Raw genomic sequence first — 21,484 nt, forward strand, 5'->3', positions numbered from 1 at the left:
TAATTACCATCTCTATGTAGCTTACTCCAGATTGATCTGCCCAGCTAGCGTCTCTCTAGGGTACTCTTCTCCAAATCACTAACTGTCTATTGGACATTTCAAGCTGCTGGTCCCTTAGGCATCTCAAACTCCTGCAAATCTAAAGTTGAATTCATTCTCTTTTCCCCAGGCCCTCTCCACTTCCAAACTTGCTTATTTCAGTCCAAGGCACTACCATCCTTCCAGTTGTCTTGCTTTCCATATAGCCCATCCATTGCCAAGTCTTGCCATTTCAGCCCTCATCACCTGAAGCCCCCCAGCTTTCCCTTCTTACTCCGAAAGCTCCTTATGCTCTCTGGGATCAAATATAAACTCCTCAGTTTGTTTATTAAAGTCCTCTATGAGTTGGCTCCAACCTGCCTTTAAAGCCAGGTATTACATAGTTCTCTCCTTTCCCACCTTCTAGAATCCAGTTGGCAGGCTCTCTCTCCCTCACCCATGATCTTCCATTTCCCACCTCCCCATTTTTGCACTGACCATCCTGCAGGCCTGGAACACCCTCTTTCCTTACTTCTACCTCATAGAGTCCCTGAAGCCTTTCCTCATGGCCCCCAACTGCCAGGACCCTCCCTCCTGGAAAAGTTAGAACCTCAAGGAAACAGGACCATGGAGATCAGAGATGTGGGGAGGGGAAGGCTCATTGAGGTCAGAATATTAAAGAGAAAGCTAGAGAGGACAGCACCACAAGAGGACAGGATTATGAGAAGGGAGACAGCCATCGGAAGCAACAATTTTGTATTTATTTTGAATCTATTTTTTTCCGTTGTTGTGATTTTTTTAATCATTTTATTGACCTTTTAATAGAAAACAGGACTTTATTTGCCAGGAAGGATGATGCCATCATAGTTCTGTTGGAACCAGCCCATGGCTTCCTCTTTGCTAATTCTGTGTTTGGCCCCAATGCAGCCTCTTGTCTGCAATGCTGAACCCGAGTCTGCCCAACACCACATAGAAGTCCAGGCTGTAGATACCGATGCTTGGGTCGTATTTAATCCCCAGATCGACGTGCTCTTGGATCCCAAAGCCCAAGAGTTATTTTTCCTTAATTCATATTCTCACACCTTCAGTCCCTTCTCCAGAATCTCTTCAGCTTTGGCCCCACGGACTGTGCAGTGAACTGCAATCTTCTGGTTTCTCCTGATTCCACAAGACCTGACAGCATAGCAAGCTTTGGAGAACACTGGGGTTTGGCCTATAAGCTGCTCCAACACTTTGGCTGCTCTTGTCAGCCTGTCCCCACTCTCCCCAACACAGATGTTGAGGCAGAGCTTTCGGATTCTCAATTCCAGCATGGGGTTTTCCTTTTCACTTTGATCTTGCACCATGGTGGATAACCGGAAGCTGTTGTGATTTTTTTAAAAGATATATCTCTTCACTTTCATCCAGACTAGAAATGCTGAAGTTCCTCACTCACAGACCTTACAGTGGAGCCACTTTGGCTGACCATTTCTGACCTAGGACATTCTTAGGAACATGGAAGTAATTTATTTTTATTTTTTTTAAGATTTTATTTATTTTGAGTTTTACAATTTTCCCCCCTAATCTTACTCCCCCCCCCCACTCACACAGAAGGCAGTTTGCCAGTCTTTCCATTGTTTCTATGGGATACATTGATCCAAATTGAGTGTGATGAGAGAAATCATATCCTTAAGGAAGAAACAAAGTATAAGAGATAACAAGATCTGACAATAAGATATCAGATTTTTTTTTTCTAAATTTAAGGGAATAGTCTGTGGTCTTTGTTCAGACTCCACAGTTCTTTCTCTGGATACAGATGGTATTCTCCATCGCAGACAGCCCCAAATTGTCCCTGATTGTTGCACTGATGGAATGAGCAAATCCATCAAGGTTGATCATCACCCCCTTGTTGCTGTTAGGGTGTACAGTGTTTTTCTGGTTCTACTCATCTCACTCAGCATCAGTTCATACAAATCCCTCCAGGCTTCCCTGAATTCCTGTCCCTCCTGGTTTCTAATAGAACAATAGTGTTCCATGATATACTTATACCACAGTTTGCTAAGCCATTTCCCAAATGAAGGACATTCACTTAATTTCCAATTCTTTGCCACCACAAACAGGGCTGCTATGAATATTTTTGTACAAGCGATGTTTTTACCCTTTTTCATCATCTCTTCAGGGGATAGACCCAGCAGTGGTATTGCTGGATCAAAGTGTATACACACTTTTGTTGCCCTTTGGGCATACTTCATGGAAGTAATTTAAAATACTTGTTAATTGATTAATCATTCAGTCTAGCCTTCTTATCTGATAGTTGAGGAAAGTTGGAATCTATGAAGTTGCCTAAGATTATATGAATAGTACATGAAAAAGAGAGTCTGGACTTGATCATGACTTTGCAAATGTTTCTGAACATTGATGAGGGCTTAAGGAGAGGAGGTCATCAAGGATCTGTGAATTCTGGTGAGGTGGGAATGTCTTCCTTCCACCCATTCCTCTATAATCATGGTGGTGGATAATTAGAACGTACCTTATCCAACCCTCACAGTTTCCATTAATATCTCCAATAACTGGGGGGCAGCTAGGTAGAGCAGTGGATAGAGCACCGGTCCTGGAGGCAGGAGGACCTGAGTTCAGACACTCAGACATAATTGCCTAGCTGTGTGTCCTTGGGCAAGTGACTTAATCCCATTACCTTAAATAAAATAAAAAAATTTTTTAAAAACCATCCCCTACAAATAAGACCCCGCTACCTTTAAAATGGTCTGTTTCCCATCTAGTCAGCTATCTCACTGGGCAGTCCATTCTCTTTCTAGAGAGCTCTCTCCCTGGGTAGCCCCCTCCCCCTTCTGGATAGGGTTTACTTCTATCAAACTAGTTTTTAATCCTGCTTTTGCTTTCTAAGGCCAAGGAGAATAATCCTTTCATGCAATAGCCCTTCAAATACTTAGGGACAGCTGATAAACCCTAGTCAGATCTCCTCCCTACCACCACTACCACCACCCCCTTCTTCTCCACCCCAGGCACAACTCTATTTCACCTAAATCCAATTCACACCCAAGTCATCACCCTCCTGATATCAGGAGTCCTCTTCTGGAAGGAAGAATAAACAATCCCAAACAACTTCAGTTTTACATCTTGGTTTATTGGTTGTCTCCCCCATTGGATTTTGAGGTTCTAAAGTGTCTCTTTTTTGGTATCGCTAAGGTTTAATAAATAATTGGGGAAAGACTATGACTTCCCAGTTCTAAAAAGTCCTTAAGAAGAAAGGTCACTCCTGAAGAAAGAGAGAAATTAAAAGAAAGGCCTTCAGGAGAGAAGTTATACTTAAGGATGTAAATCAGCACCAGTCTCCCCCCAGGGAAAGAAGCCAGTCTTGGGACTTCTGGAAAAAGGTTACTCCCAGGGCCTCAGGGAAAGAATCCAGGAAGCCAGAACACTATCCCTCAAAGAAGTCAGGAAAGGCCTTTTTTTTCAGGGACTAAAGAAAAAATCCTGTACTTCTCTAGGTTGAGAAAGAGGTTAGTCACCCACAAAGAGAAACATCACCCACAAGGAGATACAAGACAGACAGACAGACAGACAGACAGACACACACACACACACACACACACACACACACACACACACACACGTGCACCCAAACAAACCCTATGCCTTCAGGCAGTGATTCTTCCTAAGAAAAGAAATCACCCCAACCTCCAAGAAAGAAGCCATACTCACACCGGGACTCTCCAAGAGAGTTTGGGCTCCACCCCACCCCCACAGACACCCCCAGGATCCCCTAGGCAAAGATGTCAGTCCCAAACTCTCAGGAAGATATCAAATAGAACACCAAACATGCCAAGAAAAAAGATCTTTCGAGTCTTTCCCAGACAGAGAGGATCTCTGATAAGTGATCCCCAAGCCCTTAACGATCATCCCTAGGGAGAGAGTCACTCTCTTTCCCCCCAGAGGGTTTTCCCTAGGCCTTCAGGGACAGCTGGAAAAGGTTACTATGGGGCAGGGAGACAGATCAACCCTAGGTTTTTCTCCCCACCCCCTTCCCATTCTCACCAACCAAGTCCTAAAGGGAAATATATCACCCCAAGGGCCTGGGAGAGAGAGAATTCATTCCAAAAGACAGAGGTCACCCTGTATAGCCTCATATCATCCCAGATAAGGTCACCTCCTCCCAGGCCTCTGGGAAAAGAGGAGAGAGAGAGAGAGAGAGAGAGAGAGAGAGAGAGAGAGAGAGAGAGAGAAATGAAATTCTCCACCCTTAGAGAGTACAGACTTCTTTTCCAAAAGGAAAAAAACTATCTTCTTTTCTCCCACTACCAGGTAATGAGACTGACTCAGCAAACAAGCAAACAACCCCTAACCCCACCTTGGATCTTCAGCCCCACCACCTAGCCTTCATTCATGCCAACTGGACAGAGATACTCCTGATCCCTCCCTACAAGTTAACAAAGGAAAGAAGTGGCCTCTCCAGGCTTTCCAAGAAGTGTGTGTGTGGGGGGGGGAGTCTCTGGTAGAAGAGTATCAGGGAATAGGGACCCCTAATGAAATTGAGGGTCCCCACTTCCAGGCTTTGCTGTCCTCCTAAGGTAATGCTCTCAGCAACTGTAAAGCTTCCCGGATTGGGAAGACCCAAGGTGGTCTAGGGAAGACCCCTTCCCTGAAGTGAGTACATCCTGGGGAGACATTCCTCCCTGGAGTATGTACCTGGGAGGGCTGGATGTCCTTTTTCTCCCTCCCCTGGGAAACCTTTCATTGAGGAGGCTGGAGAACCCCAGGAAGAGAGATTTCCTCTTTCCAGAGGGAGTGAGGTGACCTGAGACCCTCAGGATAGGACTCAGCTAGTGGTCAGCACCAGGCCAGGAGAATCCCCCTCCATCCACACACCTGGCTTCTAAAGTGGTTCCTCCTAGCTGGCAGAGGTGCTGTCCACACACCTGCTGGCCTGGCAGCCAATCAGAGTCTCCCCTCCTGGCTGAACAGGTAGGTGGGGCCACTTACCCAGAGACCATAAATAGCACCTAAGGAGGAATGAGTACTAAGCAGGAGAGAGCACACCTTCCCACTTGGTCATTGGGCCCACGATGATACGCAGCTGCCCTGGGGAACACCACTGGTTGCTGTAAACTTTGACTCTGCCAGTTTTTCCTGCCAATTGAAGGTCCCTAGACCACCTGGGCTACCTGGGCCACCCAGAGCAGGAGGAAGAGGGGACCAGTCACAGATCTGGCAAGTTCTGAAGGAGCTTTGACAGGAAGACTCAGGAGCTGAGCCCAAGTCGCCACCCCACCCCTTGGCCCTGAGGGCCAGGCAGGGCGTCAGTTGGCACTACCTAGCAGAGTATGACCACCTGCCATTGATCCGGAACCCCAAGTAAGTCTTCCCACTAGAGCCATTCCCCTAGCTCAGCCTCCAGGTTTGGGGCTGGCCCACCTCTAGGGGCTGCCCCTTGGCCCCTGGCCAGAGAAGGATTGGGGGGAATGTCGGGAGTGAGTGAGGGGAGCTGGCAGACAGAGGACCCAGGGATGTCCTACCTCTTCCACCCCCAGCAGGGTCAAGGGCTGACTGGACTTGGGTGAGTGGGTGAGTGAGTGAGTAAGTGACCTCGAGTCAGGAGGATAGTTAATGAAACTCCCTTATTAACAAGCCATCAGCCAGATAGGGTGGGAAAGTCTAGGTATGTCCCTCCTCCCAACCCTGTACTGTCTATCCCTAGGCCTGGCTGGGCCTCAGTTGAGGCTGCCAGGCCTCCAGGGCATCTCTAACTAATCTGAAATCAATAGGTAGCCAGGCTGACTCGACCAGCCTCAAGTCACCTGGTGACGTCAAATCACGTGCAGGGGAGACTCATCTCCCCCCCCCCCCCTCATCGTCCCCGGGGCCAGTTTTGTTGGGTGTCAAATACTCTGGGCCCCTAGGAATGCTGGGCATTCTAGACTAGACCAGGCTTGGAAGGGAACAGAAGGGATTCCCAGGTGGGAACCAACTACCCTTCTCTTGGGAGCCAGTGAGAAAAAGGATGTGAGCTACAAATTCAAGGATGGGGCTTCTAAGGGAAGTTTTTAATTGCCTAGAAATATTTGAAGACATGGAGCATGACCTCATGGCAGGAATGATGCATCTAGAACCCGGGTTGGAAGCCTGTCTCAGATACTTTTCAGTTGTGTGACCCTGGGCAAGTCATTGCCCCATCTGACCACAGATAGCAATAACATGAGTTGGTTGGGGGGAGGGGGGAAAATTGTTTAGATTAGAGAAAAATATTTATGATACTGGAACTGGGGTGTTTCCAGGCTTCTGTGAGTAGATATTAGTAGTTCTGGAACTTGGAAGGAAATAATCATTTGGGGGGGGGGGGTTAGAGTTTGGCTTCCTTTGTCATCCAGTGTATTTTATTTTATTTATTTAAGAGCATCATCCTGAGAAGGGCCCCTAAGTTTTACCAGATTGTCCCAGGGGTCTGTGATATTGAAGAAAGTAGATTTCTGAACTAGAAAAATGAGCATTTTTCATATTTAATTATAATAATAACTGGAATTTACACAGCAATTTCTAGTTTGTGAAGTTATTTAGTAGTATTATCTCTTTTGAGACCTGGGAAGTAGGCTCAATAAGGAGGTTATTGTTATCATTATTCCCATTTTACAGATGAGGAAACTGAGTTTCAGAAAAATAAAGTGATTTGTCCAAGGTCACCTAGGGTCTTCTGGCTGTATAGTCAATGTGCTCATTTTCTGATTGAATTCATGAGATCACGGGACCATCCATATAAACGTCTTGTTTGACAGATGAAGAAAAAGAGGAGGTAGTTGACTATGCTAGGATCACACAGCCAGCTTCTGAAGCAGAATTGGAACTCAGTTCTTCCTGAACCCCATCACGCTGACTGACTCTCCCCTTGTTTGGCTGCTTGTTGGGAAGCCTTGGGAACAATTTTTCCCTGTATGATCTGGCAAACTTAGTAGCCCTTCTGGGATATTTCTTCTGGCCTACATTCTGGGAAGCCCAGCATTTGTGGGTATATCCAGGGATGGGGCTAGAGCCCAGCCTGGAATATCTGAGCCTGGGGACCTGGTTTCCTCCCTACCCCATCCCCAGGTGCTGCTGTGTGTGGCCAGTCCACGTGTGGAGGAGTCACCTCTGCTAGCAGCAGGCAGGTGACACTATGACAGGGTGACAACTGTCTCAGCCAGCTGGAATCCTGACTTATCTAGCTGCTACTCTCCTGTAGTTCACCAGGTTTGTTGGACAGAACTGGGGAGGAGAGGGAGCAGGGCAGGGGGAGGTGACTGGGGCTGGGAGAATCCTCCCTGAGGGGCCCCAGCCATGCCAACCCACCCACCCACCCCTCAAACCAGTGTGCTTCTGGGGAAACTTGTTTAACCAGAATAATTAGGCCTGGTCTGGCTTACTAATGGCCACACGGTGGCTGCCCATGAAGCTGGGAAGGACCTGGAGGAGCCCTAGCCTCTCTTGACTTAGGGAGAGCCACCAGGGACCCACCCCCATCCCCAGGGCTGAGCAATTGAGGAAACCAGAAAGAGTTTGATTACACAGGTACCATCCTCTGCTTTGGGATGGTAGGCAAAGAAACGGAGGTGGTGTTGGCCCTGGGGAAGAGGAGAATCAGAGAGGATCTAGAGGAAGGCAGATGATTCCAGAAGGGCCAATAAGGAATTCTGCTTACCTCTCCTTCCCCATTAAAAGTAACCTAAATACATCATTCTTCCACATAGGCATGTCCCTATATTGCCCAAAGACTATTGTCAGACCAGCAGGAGTCCAAGGTGGATTGTTCTCATAAGAGAAAGTTTGGGAAGGGAAGAGGGAGAACCAAGTCAAGAACACTGGAGATGAGTAGAACGGAGACGGGGATGTCCTGCTACCTTCTCAAGTTCTGCCAATCCCACGGGTACCATCGAGGCAGACCACCTGAGCTGTGCTCTCTTCCCACAATCCCCCCGCCCCATTTTGGCATATCAGGGTCTTGACCACAATCTTGACCAGGAATAAAGTCTTCCATCCATCATGGCCCCAATCTGATAGAAGGTCAGAGGTTAGTGAGACTCCAGGAGACTAGACTAGGGAAAGGAGTAAAGACAGGAAAAGTATCCCCTACAGGACAGGACCTTGTCCTGAGCCAGAGGAGGGAAAGGAAGCTCTCCAGGGACGCCATCTCCACCTGTTACCCTGCAGGTGACTTTATGGGCTGAAGGCCATCCAAGTGACCTTCCAGTGACAAGAGAACAGCTCCCAGGTCATGGGTTCAAATCCCATCAGTTGTTTTGGTTATTGTTGAATTGTTTCAGTTGTGTCCAAGTCTGTAACCCCATTTGGGGTTTTCCTGACAGAGATACTCCCTATTCATTTTCCAGATGAGGAAACTGAGGCAAATAGGATCACACAGTAAATATCTGAGGTCACATTTGAACTCAGATCTTCCTGGCCCCTGGTCCAGTATTCTATGCACTATGGTACCCAAAAAACTCCAGAAATGATCGAATTCAACCATCCAATCCAAAACAACTGAGAGAGGTTGTGGGTCACCAGGGGTCACTCGGGCTACTTGTGACAGAAGGGCTTTCACTGACTCCAAATTCTGCCTCCTTTCCTACTATAGCTGACAATCTCTCATTCTAGAAGAGTTGGCCTGTCTTAGAAGTGGCAAAGCTGTGTGATTCTGGCAGGTAAATGGCATGGAACAGAGGGCCAGGTTTGGGGTCATGGCAAACCTGAGTTCAAATCCTGCCTCAAATACTTAGTAACTGGTGTATCCTGGATACTCTTAATTTCTGTCTACTTCAGTTTCCTCATTTGTTTTTTTTTTTGTCCATTCTGAAAGAGGACCATGACATCTTGGAGGTGATGCCATGACAAGCAGGTGTATTAGGTTTAAATGAGGTAGGGCTGTGCCATGTCTCCAACCTTACTTTCACCTCTGGTGTCATCCAGATTTGGATCAGGACTACAGGAGATGGTCTCCCATGCAGTGGGAGACCTTGCCCTTTTTCAGCTAGGGTCTTTCCCCAGGTCACTGTTTGACTGAGGCAACACCCATTCAGTGATTTAGGCCAGGTAAGCAAGAAAGGAAGCAAAGAGACCAAGAATGACTACTTTACCTAGTCCAGAAGGGAAGGAAGACCCTCAGGGTTTCTCAGTCATTAAGGCTGGTTAGAAGGAAATGAGCCCAAGAATGCTCTCTTTTTGCATAGTCAAAAGAAAAAAAATCAATCTAGGAGGGAAAGATCCTCAGGGTTTTTGGCTTTAGCAGAGACAATTGCTATTTCCCTTCTCTCGGAGGCTGAATGATTTGGGGCCTACAAACTTCCAAGAAATCTTACCTAGTCTAAGGACTGAGAGGGGTAATGAGAACATCTTCCTTCCCAGGTTGGGGGTAGCAAATGAGCTAACATATATGAGGAACTTTGCAAACTTTAAAATGCCCCATAAATACTATCATTATTATCATCATCATTATTATTTACTTCTCTGCCTCAGTTTTCTTATTTGTAAAATGGAAATAATTCCACCTATAGTCATTTCTTTACAAGTTATTGTGAGAAAGCCCTTTTCAAACTTTAAAGTAGCCTATAAATGCTAGCTAGTATTATTATTATTCACCTCACTGTGCCTGTGCCTTGGTTTCCTTATTTGTAAAATGGGAATAATTTACCTAGAGTCATTCCTTTACAGGCTATTGAGGGAAAGCCCTTGGCAAACCTTCAAGTTTGTGCGAGTGCACACCTGGGCAGGAGAGATGGAGAGTTGAGGCTGGGAGGCTCCTGCCTCTGGAGTCCCAAGAGAATGTAGCACCTGGCAGGGGAGGAAGGGATCAGGGATACTGGGTCTGAGGGGTAGGAGGGAGGCCTCCCCAAATCCTCCAGGTGGAAGAGATGATTTCCTGCCCCAGGAGAGTCAGTCTGTTAATACAAAAGTTGGCTTTGAGATCTCCCCACTCTGTCAGACAGGAACATCGGGTTAGGCCAGTTCCTTTGCCAGGAGACAGGAAATGCACCTTTCGAAAACCCTAGACCTTGTCAAGCCTGCCCTTGCCCTGCCCAAACCCCCTACCCTTACCCCAGTGCATAGAAGGGCCAGAGTCAGCCTAGGGGTGGAAGGAAGGGGCAGAGGACTAGAAGGCTGAGAGGACAGCCCTGAGGCTTTCCCTTAAATGGATTAACATTTCTGGTCAGGGAGGAGACAGACCCACAGCTATTTTTAATATTCCCAACAGACCTTCCAAAATTACCTAAATGACACTTAACCACACCTCCCTGTGAAGGACAGGGTACAGGGATTACCAGCCCCTTTTTGCACATGAGGAAACTGAGGCTCAGCCAGACCTCTCCTTCCTCTCTGCAGAAGCCTCACCTCTATAAATGAGGTCATGGGTTTCCATAGGACCTTTACAGTCACCTCTCAGAGGTGGACATGTAAAAAACCCCAAATACTTAATATGGCTACTAGCATTTATAGAACAGGGTAGCTAGGTGGTACAGTGGCTAGAATGTTGAGTCTATAATCAGGAAGACCTGAGTTCAAATCCAGACTCAGATACTAATTGACTGTGTGACTTTGGGCAAGTCACTTCACTCTTTATGCCTCGGTTTCCTCATCTGTAAAATGAGCTGGAGAAGGAAACGGTAAACCACTCCAGAATATGCCAAGAAAATCCCAAATGGGGTCACAAAGTCAGCTACAACTGAAATTATAGGAGATCCCTTTACAAATAGACTTCAAGTGAGGTACTATTACTATCCCCATTTTACAGATGGGAAAACTGAGGCAGGCAGATGAAGTAACTAGACAGTGTGTGATGCTGGATTTGAACTCAGGTCTTCCAGAGTTTAGATTCACCACTCTGTACAATGGCATCCTCTAGTGCTTCTCCAGAATGCTGAACCCCAGTCTGACTTCTGGCTCTATGGAAGCTCTGAGGTTTGTGGTCCTGCCTGCCTCACAGGGGGCACCTCAGTTCAATCCAATGTAATCCCAGGAATATTTTTTTAAGTTCCCACTCCTGCCCTTAAGGAGCTTTGAAGCAATTCTTGTGCAGTCCCCTCCCCTGACCATTGAGGAAACTGAGGCCAATGGACATTAAATGACTTCCCCAAATTGACCCAGTTAGAGATGAAGGTCAAATTTGAGCCCCCATTCATTTTTCCTATTCTAACACGAATCGGAAATAATTTAGGAGCATCAGAAAGGGCCTTCCCCTATGGCCCTTCCTTCACCCCCTAGGCTGACTCTGGCCCTTCTATGCACCCCACTGTAAGGGTGGGGGTTTGGAGCAGGGCAAGGGCAGGCTTGACAAGGGGGAGTGCACTCCCAGCATCTGCCACAGTACAGGCAGAGACTGGAAGGTGGAAGAGAGAGAATACCATAGACAAAGAAGAGTCAATAGGCTGGTGGGGCTGGAACCCAGAGTTGGGGAGGAGGAACACATCCCATCCCCAGAGCAAATGTTCCCTTCTCTAGAGTCCAGTCTACCCATCACCTTCAGTTTAGTCAATAGAAATCAGATAAGATCACAGGCTGTCAAGTCTTATTTTACAGTTAAAAAAAACTGAGGCCCAGAGGACTGAAATTACTCCACCAAGGTCACAGAGGCACTAAGTAACAAAGGGGAATTTTCAACTCAGATCCTGAATGGCCAAACTGGAGACTGTCCTGGTTCATTTGATCAATCCAATCTCCATGTCTATAGCAGTTGGATTAGATAAATGCTGGGTCTTCCCCGAGGTCAGACCTCAAGTGAAGACTCTTGCTATCATATTCACCTGCTGCTGTAAAAGAAATATTTGTTTTTATACTTTAAATCAGATTTCCCCTTTGACATCAAGCCTCATTTTGGAGGTTTGAGTTGCCCAACCCAGGCCCTCCAAAAGCTACACATATACTACCCTCAACTTGTGATAAAAATCACTAGTTGGATCAACAGGCTTTATTTATTCTGTGCTGGGGATATAAAGACAAAAGAGGGTTCCTGCCCTCAGGGAGCTTCCCATCTAATGCAAATAAACTCCCTACCGGATAAATAGAAAGTATTTAATAAAAGGAAGTCACTGGAATGAAGAGCAGATAGGGAAGGAGTCCTGTAACAGCTGGGATTTTGTTGTCTGACCCTTCATTACTCCTTTTGGGGTTTTCTTAACAAAGATACTAGTGGGGTTTGCCATTTCCTCCTTCCTCTCATTTTACAGATGAGGAAACTGAGGCAAACAGTGTTAAATGACTTGCCCAGGGTCACATGGTAAAGACTCTGAGACTGGATTTGAACTCAGGAAGATGAACCTTCCTGGCACTAGTTGGATTTCAAGAAAGCCGGGAGGATCCATAGTCAGAGAGGAGGAGGGAAGGAGAGACAGCTCAGGGGAAGCAAGAGATGGAGAGGCTCCAGTTGAGAATCCTATTGATGACTTCTTGTGTTGGTACATTCATTCAAGGGAGAGAGCTCTGTCTTGGTGTCTTCCTTTGTCTGTTCCTTAGAGACTTAGAGAATATGAAGAGGCCTTGGAGACTGTCTGATCTAACCCCCTCTTTTCAGAGAGGGGCAGGGACTTGTGTAAGGTGGCCCAGCATGTTGGATGCTGAGTCAGGACTTGAACTGGCCACCACACAATGAGCCCTGTTAGTCAAGTGACAGATCACATGCCCTCATTCCCAGGTCTTGTGTCCCTTAGGAGTCACAGGCCTGCAATTCTCTTGGGTTTTGATGATCCAACTCCTCAAGTATCCAGCACGGATGAATCCTGCCCTACTCCTGGTTCCCATAGTCACTGGTAGCCAGGGCATGGCCACAGGTGTGACTGTCCCTTTCTGGAACCCGCCCCAGTGAGGAATAAATATTTGTAGGCCCTAATAACTCTGGCACTGAGTGAGGTCCAAACAGGTTCTGACCTGAGGAGAAAGGTATTGTGACAGAAACAAGCCTGGCTACTAGCAACAGTTAATTAAGGCCAGTCTGGCTGGGACCTGACAAATGGTCAAAGGAGGCTCATTGGGAGCCTCTATTAAGCTCCTACTGTATGCTGAGAACCCTGCCAAGTGTTGAGGATACAAAGAAAGGCAAAAGCTAGACTCTTCTCTCAGGGAGCTTACAGTCTGGAAGAGAGGACAATTTGTAACCAGGTGTGATCAAATGATATAACTACATAAAATGGAGATCCTACATATATAATATGTGGGTATATTTATAATACATATAATATGTGGGTATATGTAAAATAATATAAAATATGTGCATAGATATATAATATGTATATATACTATCTAATATATAAATTGGAAATAATTGAGGAATTTTAGAAGGAAGACTGTAGTTGAGACTTGGAGAGAGTCAGGGAGGTCAGGAGGTGGAGGTAAAAATCCTTATAGGTTTTTCAGTCTGACCCCTTTGTCTTATTTTAGAAAGAACCTTGTGTGGGGGTCCAACCTCCGAGGGGTCCTTGGAACCTGACAGGAGGGATAGAGGGATAGAGTCCACAAAATGAGTTGAGTCAACAAAGGGGTAAAGGCAGGCACAGGTTGGCTGACTGTCAGCTACTTGGATTTATTTTTATAGTCTCAGAATCATGTATGCAACAAGCAAGCAAACTAAGATTATTTCCTTGGTTACAAAAGTGTACAAGTTTTAATCATGTGATTACAAGTTTAATTAATAATCACATAGTTAATTGATTTCTTATCCCTACTCAGACCATGATGACCTCAACCTGTCTGTTACCTTATTTATTACTACATTGTATAATTGTTAATTCATTTAAAGTTATTAATTAAGCAATTCTTTTAACGGAAAGTTTTTTATATTTTTTGTGTAATGTTCTTCGATGCACTTCTGTAACAATCTATAGCGAGGGTCGTTTTGTCTGTCCACCCATCCGTTAATTCTTACAATAACCAATTTTTCTTTCAGGCCTTGTTGGTAGAAACCACAGTTTCTGTGACTTTTTTATTCTTTCCCATGAAACTAAGACTGCTGGAGTTCACATATCAGTCACCTGTACTAACTATTCTCTCACCATCTTTTTCATATATTCCTGTGTATGGTAAGGGGGGCAAAACTATTAATTTCCCTGGAATTCTATCTGACCCAACTTGTATCTGTTTTCCCTGTCTACATTCTGACATCTCCTTGGAATTCCCAGTGTTGGGTTTTCCAGAGATTTCATAATGTTGAAGCCTTTTGTATGCCTCAGGGAGAGGCAGTCCTGTTAGATTTGGACAGAATTTACAATATTTTATTCAAGGAATTTTTCTGAAATCCTTCCTTTATAGTCATTCCACTATTAGGGTGAGTAAATATTGCAATCAATAATAAACCTATAAATATTGGTATACATGGAATCCCTATATATATGGAAGAAGGAAATGTTGTTCCATCAGGCACTGTGACTGCCTTGAGTCTTCTTGCTGTGACTGTGCCAAACATCTTAGAGACCCTGACTCCCAACAGCCTTGATTATAGAGTCAAGAACATCTGAATTCGAATCCAGTCTCCCATACTTACTTAGATGTGTGACCCTGGGCAAGTTACTTCACACTTGCTTTCTTGAAATCTAGGTGGTTCCAGGAAGGTTCATCTTCCTGAGTTCAAATCTGACCTCAGATACTTTCTAGCTATGTGACCCTGGGCAAGTCATTTAACCCTGCTTACCTCAGTTTCCTCATCTATAAAATGAGCTGGAGAAGGAAATGGCAAACCACTTGAGTACCTCTGCCAAGAAAATCCCAAATGGGGTCATGAAGAGTTGGACTGAACAATAACTTTATCTTATTTCATTTTACAGATAGGGAAACTGAGGACCAGAGAGAAGAGACTTGTCCAAGATCACAGTATAACAAGGATTTTAACCAGGATGCTCTGGCCCCCAATCCTATATAGAATTCCATTATGTCCAAGCTGGGAGAGATCTCAGTAGTTTTCCAGTCCAACCTGCACCCCCCCAAAAAAAAAATCCTTATGACTAATAATAGTTATCATTTTGATAGCATTGTAGGTCTGTAGAGCACTTTGCTTATATTCTCTCCCTGGCTTCATCCTCCACAAGAAGGGACATCCAGCTACATCTCAAAGACCTCAACCTTGGAGTCAGACCAACAGAATGGAATGGGTGCCATATCCTTGAGTCAGGCCAACTCACTTCCGAAGGGTCACCCTCAGTGTTCTCCTCTTTAAAATAGAAAGACAATGGTCAGTGGAAAAAGCAGAATTCCCTGAAGTCAAGGGCCCTGAATTCTAATCCCTGATGCTCAATTACCTCTAGGGGCTTGCATTCAGTGGCCTTTGAGGTTCTTTCCAGAGTCAGAATCTTTATCTCCCCTCTTAGAGCAGAGCAGGGACTGCCAGGACAGAATACAGAAGGGAGTGTGAGTGGTGGATGATATCTGAGTCTGGAAGGAAGAGATTTTTGATGAGACGCCCACTGATTTATGTGAATGCTCAGAGAGAGATAAGAGACTGTATGTCAAAGTTCATGGAAGAGTCAAAATCCTATCATCACAAGGATTGACCTCTTTCACTACCATTTTTAACCTGGGCTTAGAATAGGAGCCTCCCAAGCATCATGTGAGCTGGGCATAATTGGGATATCCTACCCATTTGACAGATGAAGAAACTGAGGCTGAGAGGAGGGCAGTGATTTTCCACAGTCACATGCAAATGATGGGTGTCCAAGGTAAGATTGAAACCTGGGTCCTCTGTCAGTAAGCTAGCAACTAGGCAAAGAAATTTTTATTTTTTGCCTATAGGCATAGGGAGCCAGTGATATTTTTAGAGCAAGGAAATGATAAAGTCCAGGCTTTTGGTCTCTGACCCAGTTTTCCCTCCCTCCCCACACCCAACCAGCCCACCCCTCTTAGCTAATAAAGATGAAACCCCAGTGCTTGGGGAGGGAGGGGGAATCTGCTGCTCTTTCCCATCCCCCCAAACCACACCCAGGTTGCTTGGCCTGAGGAATGCCTTGGAGTGGGAGGGGATGAGAACTGTGGCCTGGGAGGTGTACAGAACACTTTGCTTATGATAATGAATTTTATGTTAATGAATTTGATCCTCTTTCCTCTGGGAGGGAGGTGCTATTAACTTTAGGGACTAGACTTTTGCTTTCATTGACCTAGGAAACTAGGTCAGCAACTTCCTGTCTGTATAAATTGCCTAAAACTCTGGGAGGTTGTGCTCAATCGATATTAGTATCATGGACAAGATTTGAACCCATGTTTTCCTGAGTCCAGGGCTGGCTTTCTGTCCACTATGACACACTACCTCCCTCCTTTAATAGACAATGAAACAGGGTCAGCTAGGTGGCGCAGGGCCCTGGAGTCAGGAGGACCTGAGTTCAAATTTGACCTCAGACACTTAATAATGACCTAGCTGTGTGGCCTTGGGTAAGTCCCTTCACCCCATTGCCTTGCAAAAACCTTAAACAGACAATGAAGCAGTCTCAGATAGGGCTGATGACTTGCCAGGGTCACTCAAATTGACTGGAACTCCATTGATGTCTCTCAATTATTAATTTGGAAGCTGGGGGGGTTGGATTGGAGCAAGGACATCTGTATGCATCTAGTATCTTTCTTTGCCCGTGAGATTGAACTCATGTCTGTTAATAGAATAGTTTGAGTGAGGGGTGATGAGAAGGGTGACCCTTTGAGTGGAGAGAAGGGGTCATACAGGAGAGACAAAGCACTAGAATTGACAAGTTTGGCCATTGATTGGGTTGGGCACAGGAGGCAGGGAGCTCTACCTCATCCTTCCAGCTAAATTATCCTCTTTCCCTGGACCAAGGTTATTGTTAGCCCTGCAGCCTGGGCAGGGCCCCAGACTGCAAATGAGGAGGTGATGAATGCAAGATCACCATTTCTCCCCATCCCCAACCCTGCCACCCTCCACCATGAACTAAAGGAAACAAGGACTTGTCTGTCTATATAACCGTCCTCCCCTTCTCCCCCTAAAAGGTCTAATGAAAATTTCTTTTCCCCTTAACCATGATGGCCCCCCTTTTCTTCTCTTTCCCATTCCTGGATGAAGACTTGGAATCTGGCTCAATATTGCCAATGTCAATATTGCCTCCATTCAGCCAGCCCTTCATAGGTGATTAAGCTAAAACCCCAGGAGGTCCCTGGGAGGGAGGGGTTCTGTAGCTGTTCTCTCTCTCTCTCTCTCTCTCTCTCTCTCTGCCTCTCTGCCTCTCTGCCTCTCTGTCTCACATTATCTCTCTTTAACCTTTAAAGAATGACAGCACAGGTTTCCTAAGGAGAAAGAAAATCCAAAATAAGAGTGTTTAGAAAGAGAGTGAACTCCACAAGGCTAAAATGAGAATGGGGCAGCTAGGTGATGCAGCAGATAGAGAACCCAAAGTCAGGAATCAAGTTCAAATCCAACATTTACTACCTGTATGATCTGGGGCAAGTCACTTCACTCTGCTTACCTTGGTTTCCTCATCTGTAAAATGACTTGGGAGGAGGAAATGGAAAATCCTTCCAGTATCTTTGCTGAGAAAACCCAGATAGGGTCATGGAGAGTTGGACATGACTGAATAGACTGAGAATTTCAGCTTTAAAGAATGTCCTTCTTCTTGAGCTTAGCATTGAAAGGACTTAGGTTTGAATCCAGTCAGAATTCCATTCCTCAGAGGTGGCCTGGCCCAGCTAATAATGTTCTGGACTTGAAGGGATATGGATTCAAATCTTGGAAATGACTCTAACAGCTCAGATGGGCCCCAACATCTTCATTGGTAAAATGGGATAATAGCAATGCTTCAGTTACATGGTTGCTGTGAGGATCAGAGAAGATAACAGATATATTCTCCTATGTGGATACGGAAGGGGGATCACATGTATATATAGGTATGTGTGTGTATACACTCACACACATGCATTAGGTAGAGAACTAGCCCTGGAGTCAGGGGGACCTGAGTTCAACTCTAGCATCAGACACTTACTAGTTATATGACTTTGGGCAAGTCACTTCACCCTGTTTGCCTCCCATCCAGGGCTAACTCCACTCATCCTAATCTATATCTGGCCTACATGGCTCCAGAAGAGAAAGTGAAGCTGGTGACCTAGCACAACCAACCCCCCCCAACACACACACACAAATCCAGTTTGCTTTTTTGTCATGGCATCACCTCCCCTGATGTTATGGTCTTCTTCAAGAATGAAAGACAGGAGCAGCTAACTGGCACAGTGGATAGAGCAGTGGCCCTGGAGTCAGGAGGACCTGAGTTCAAATCTGGCCTCAGACACTTAATAATTACCTAGCTACATGGCCTTGGGCAAGCCACTTAACCCCACTGCCTTACAAAAATAAAATAAAAACCTAAAAAAAAATTTTTAGCAACCAACTCCTCTATGTGTGTGAGATCTATATATGTGTGTATATTATAGATATGTGTATGCACTATTTGTATGCATTTTAATCTATATGTGTGTATATTATAGATATGTGCATTATCTGTGTGTATTGATAATGTGTATGTATTCTGAATGTATGTTATCTATGAATCTGTGAATTATCTATCTGTGCTACAGATATGTCTATGTATTATCCCTGTGTGTGTGTGTGTGTGTGTGTGTGTGTGTGTGTGTAAATATTTGGAGACTTCCAATGGTTCAGCCATCCTTCGAGGAGGGTGGGATCTTGTCTAAACCAAATGGAGGGCAGTGGATGGCTTCAGATCATGGCAGGAATGACTTGAGTTAGGTCTAAATCAGGACTTCCCTAGATTGGAGGGTCTGGGGAGCAGAAAGGGGCTTTGAGGAGAAGAGATGGGGTGAGAGAAGGGAGGGGCTCTCCAGTTTCTGACTCAGTCTCTCTTTGTTTCCCCAGATCAGAGTCATGTCATCAACCCAGCAGGTATGGCACACGGGGGCGCCCCTGCCAGACGTGAGCAGCCCCACAGCGGTGGTACCCATGATGCCCGTGTCCTCTCCAGCCCCAAGTTCTCCTGAGGATGGATCAGAGAAAGTAGCTTCCCCTCTGGAATGTTCTATCTGCTTTACAGGCTATGATAATATCTTTAAGACACCGAAGGTGCTATCTTGTACCCATGTCTTCTGCCTGGAGTGCCTAGCTCGGCTGATGGCAGCCCAGCCCGCCGGACAGTCGGATGACTCGATCCCCTGCCCCCTCTGCCGCCAGCCCACGCCAGTGCCGCTGACCGGTGCCCCCGCCCTGCGTACCAACCAAGAGCTGCTGGCCTCCCTGGCCCCACATCTGCGGAAGGAGGAGCCCGTCTGGATGGATGGGAGCAAGCTCTGCTACAGACCTCCCTTGCCCTCTAGCAACTCGGGACCCCCAACCTGCATCTGTTTGGATGTGGCCATGAGTAAGCCAGACATTGTCCATCTGCCATCCCCCAGCCCGCCCCAACGACGCAGGGGCTTCCTGGCCCGCTGTTCCTACTGCAGCGATTGGAAAAGAGTCATCCTCATCACTGTGCTACTAGTCATCCTCTTCTGCATCGTCCTATGGCCCGTTCAGTGCGCCCTCAAGACGGGCAACCTGCGCTGCTTCACCAGTCCCGTGGGTCACCGGCCTACCCCCTCCAATTTCCTGAATGATAATTAGCCAACCTGGGGCCCCAGTCCCCCTGTTTTTTGAGTGCAATAACCTTGTGGCTGGACCTCCCCTACTGGGCCTTCTCAGACTCCCAGGATCTCCTCCAGACTACTCGTTTGGGGGTCTAGTGGGGGGGAAGTGAAGAGAATACTTACTCAAGTTATCCATAGCCTCACAGAATGGCAGGGTTGAAGGAAGCCTACTGGCCAACTCCTATACAGAGGAAGTGACTTGTCCAAGGTCACCAGGGACAGAGCTGGAACTGGCCCCCAAGTGGACTGGTTCCTGACCCAGAGTTCTAATGGATCCTTCATTAAAATGTGAAAAAGAACTAAGTGGGGAAGGTGGGATAAGTCAGGTTGGGGGCAAAGTGAATGGACCTCCCTTGTCCCCCACCCACCCCTAATGATCTATAATTTTCTATAGCTTGTATTTTATTTTTATTTTTATGTGAACATTTCACCCCTGAGGCATTGGTGCTTTCTACACCATCCTCTCCTTAGGGGCTCCCCCAGGCTGGGCAGGGCTGGTCCCTCCCCTAGACCCCATCCTGCTCTCCTGCCCTCCCTGCCCAATACATAATCCCCCCCCTCAAGGATCCGTCCCCCCCCCACTTCCTGGTCAGTCTTCAGGTGGGGTCATTGAGCCAGACCTTTGCTGACCTCCCTAATATTAACCCCCCCCCCATTATTCCACTGGTCTGAGCAGATCTTGGGCATTAACTGATGGGAAAAAGCTTCCACTCCTCAGTCCACCCACCCCATAGATCCATATCCAACCCATGATTAGGAAGCTAACAGGAACCAAGGGGCAATTTTTGCCCCCCCCTTTGTTAACTGCTGTTTGTTTGCTAAATAAATAAATAAATAATTTTGTAACTGTGCATATGGAAAAAAAAAGAAAATAAAACATGGACTTCAGTTTCTGAGGATTTCAACCATCCCAGGTTGAACAGAGTTCCAGAGAAGATGGGGGTAGGGATAGGGTCTCACAGGAGTCCAAGGCCCAAGCAGCCCAGTGTTTTACAAGGGTCCATTCTTTGTTCGGGTCTAATAAATCTTTATTAAGTGAGGGCAGGATGGCACCATGGACAGAACTGGCTTTCATGTCGGGGAGACCTGGGTCCAAGCCTGGCCTCTAATGCACTTGGGCTGTGTGACCACGGCCAAGTCAACTGACTTTCACTACCCCTACACTATGAGGAGAACTCTAAGATGGAGATACAGGCAGATGGCCCAGGGGGCTAGGCTAATGTCTGGCAAGCCATGGGCAATGATGAGAGAACTGAGACTGGAAACAGATCTGGAAGTTCTCTGCATAGAGGTGATAATGAAGTGGGTGCTAGGGGATGAAGTAAATCTGTCCAATCCAATACACCTTATTAAGGTGATTAAGCAAAGAGAGGAGAGACATAGACAACCACTTTGATGATGTTTGTCCTTGATTCTCAAAGAAGACCATGACATCAGGGAAGTGATGCCATGTGTATTGGACTTGAGTGAGGGGCTGCTGTGCTAAGTCACCAGTCTCACTTTCTCCTCCAGAGCCTTCTGTGTCCAGTGGCCAGATACAAATCAGGATGATTGGAGATGGTCCTGGATGCAAGGTGATCATGGTTAAGTGACTTGCCCAAGATGACAGCGCTAATAAGAGTCAAGTGTCTGAGGTCAGATTTGAATTTAGGTCTTCCACCAGGGCTAGTGCTCTCTCCACTGCTTCGACCTAGCTGCCCTGGTTGGGGGTGGGGGGACAGTGAAGAAAAGAACAAAGAAAGAAGATAGGAGTGGTAAGAGGTAGGAGAAGAGGCATGGCTGCCCTTCCCTTCAAAATGGACCAGTGATATCTTGAGAGGTCTTGACTGGTGGGTGAATTGGATTTGGGAACTCTGGACTCTGCCTCCACAATGTCCACAAGAGTCAGAATGACCTGGGA

At 46.3% G+C, this 21,484-nt stretch overlaps 1 protein-coding gene and 1 pseudogene across 1 annotated transcript; one reads left to right on the plus strand and one right to left on the minus strand.

The window, feature by feature from the left end:
- Window positions 1–854: 854 nt before the first annotated feature.
- LOC141491580 (large ribosomal subunit protein uL5-like) lies at window positions 855–1,364 on the minus strand (annotated as a pseudogene).
- Window positions 1,365–5,055: 3,691 nt separating this feature from the next.
- On the plus strand, window positions 5,056–20,603 carry RNF223 (ring finger protein 223). The gene is made up of 2 exons (XM_074192515.1): window positions 5,056–5,370; window positions 18,821–20,603. Exon 2 carries the CDS (start codon window positions 18,830–18,832, stop codon window positions 19,559–19,561), a length of 732 nt encoding a protein of 243 aa, XP_074048616.1. The 5' UTR covers window positions 5,056–5,370; window positions 18,821–18,829; the 3' UTR covers window positions 19,562–20,603.
- Window positions 20,604–21,484: the final 881 nt, after the last annotated feature.

Source organism: Macrotis lagotis, chromosome 1 (assembly GCF_037893015.1).
Source record: "Macrotis lagotis isolate mMagLag1 chromosome 1, bilby.v1.9.chrom.fasta, whole genome shotgun sequence".
Taxonomy (NCBI): domain Eukaryota; kingdom Metazoa; phylum Chordata; class Mammalia; order Peramelemorphia; family Peramelidae; genus Macrotis; species Macrotis lagotis.

Coding starts and splice junctions, on each gene's coding strand:
- RNF223 (XM_074192515.1), top strand. CDS start 18,830: ATGTCATCAACCCAGCAGGTATGGCACACGGGGGCGCCCCTGCCAGAC.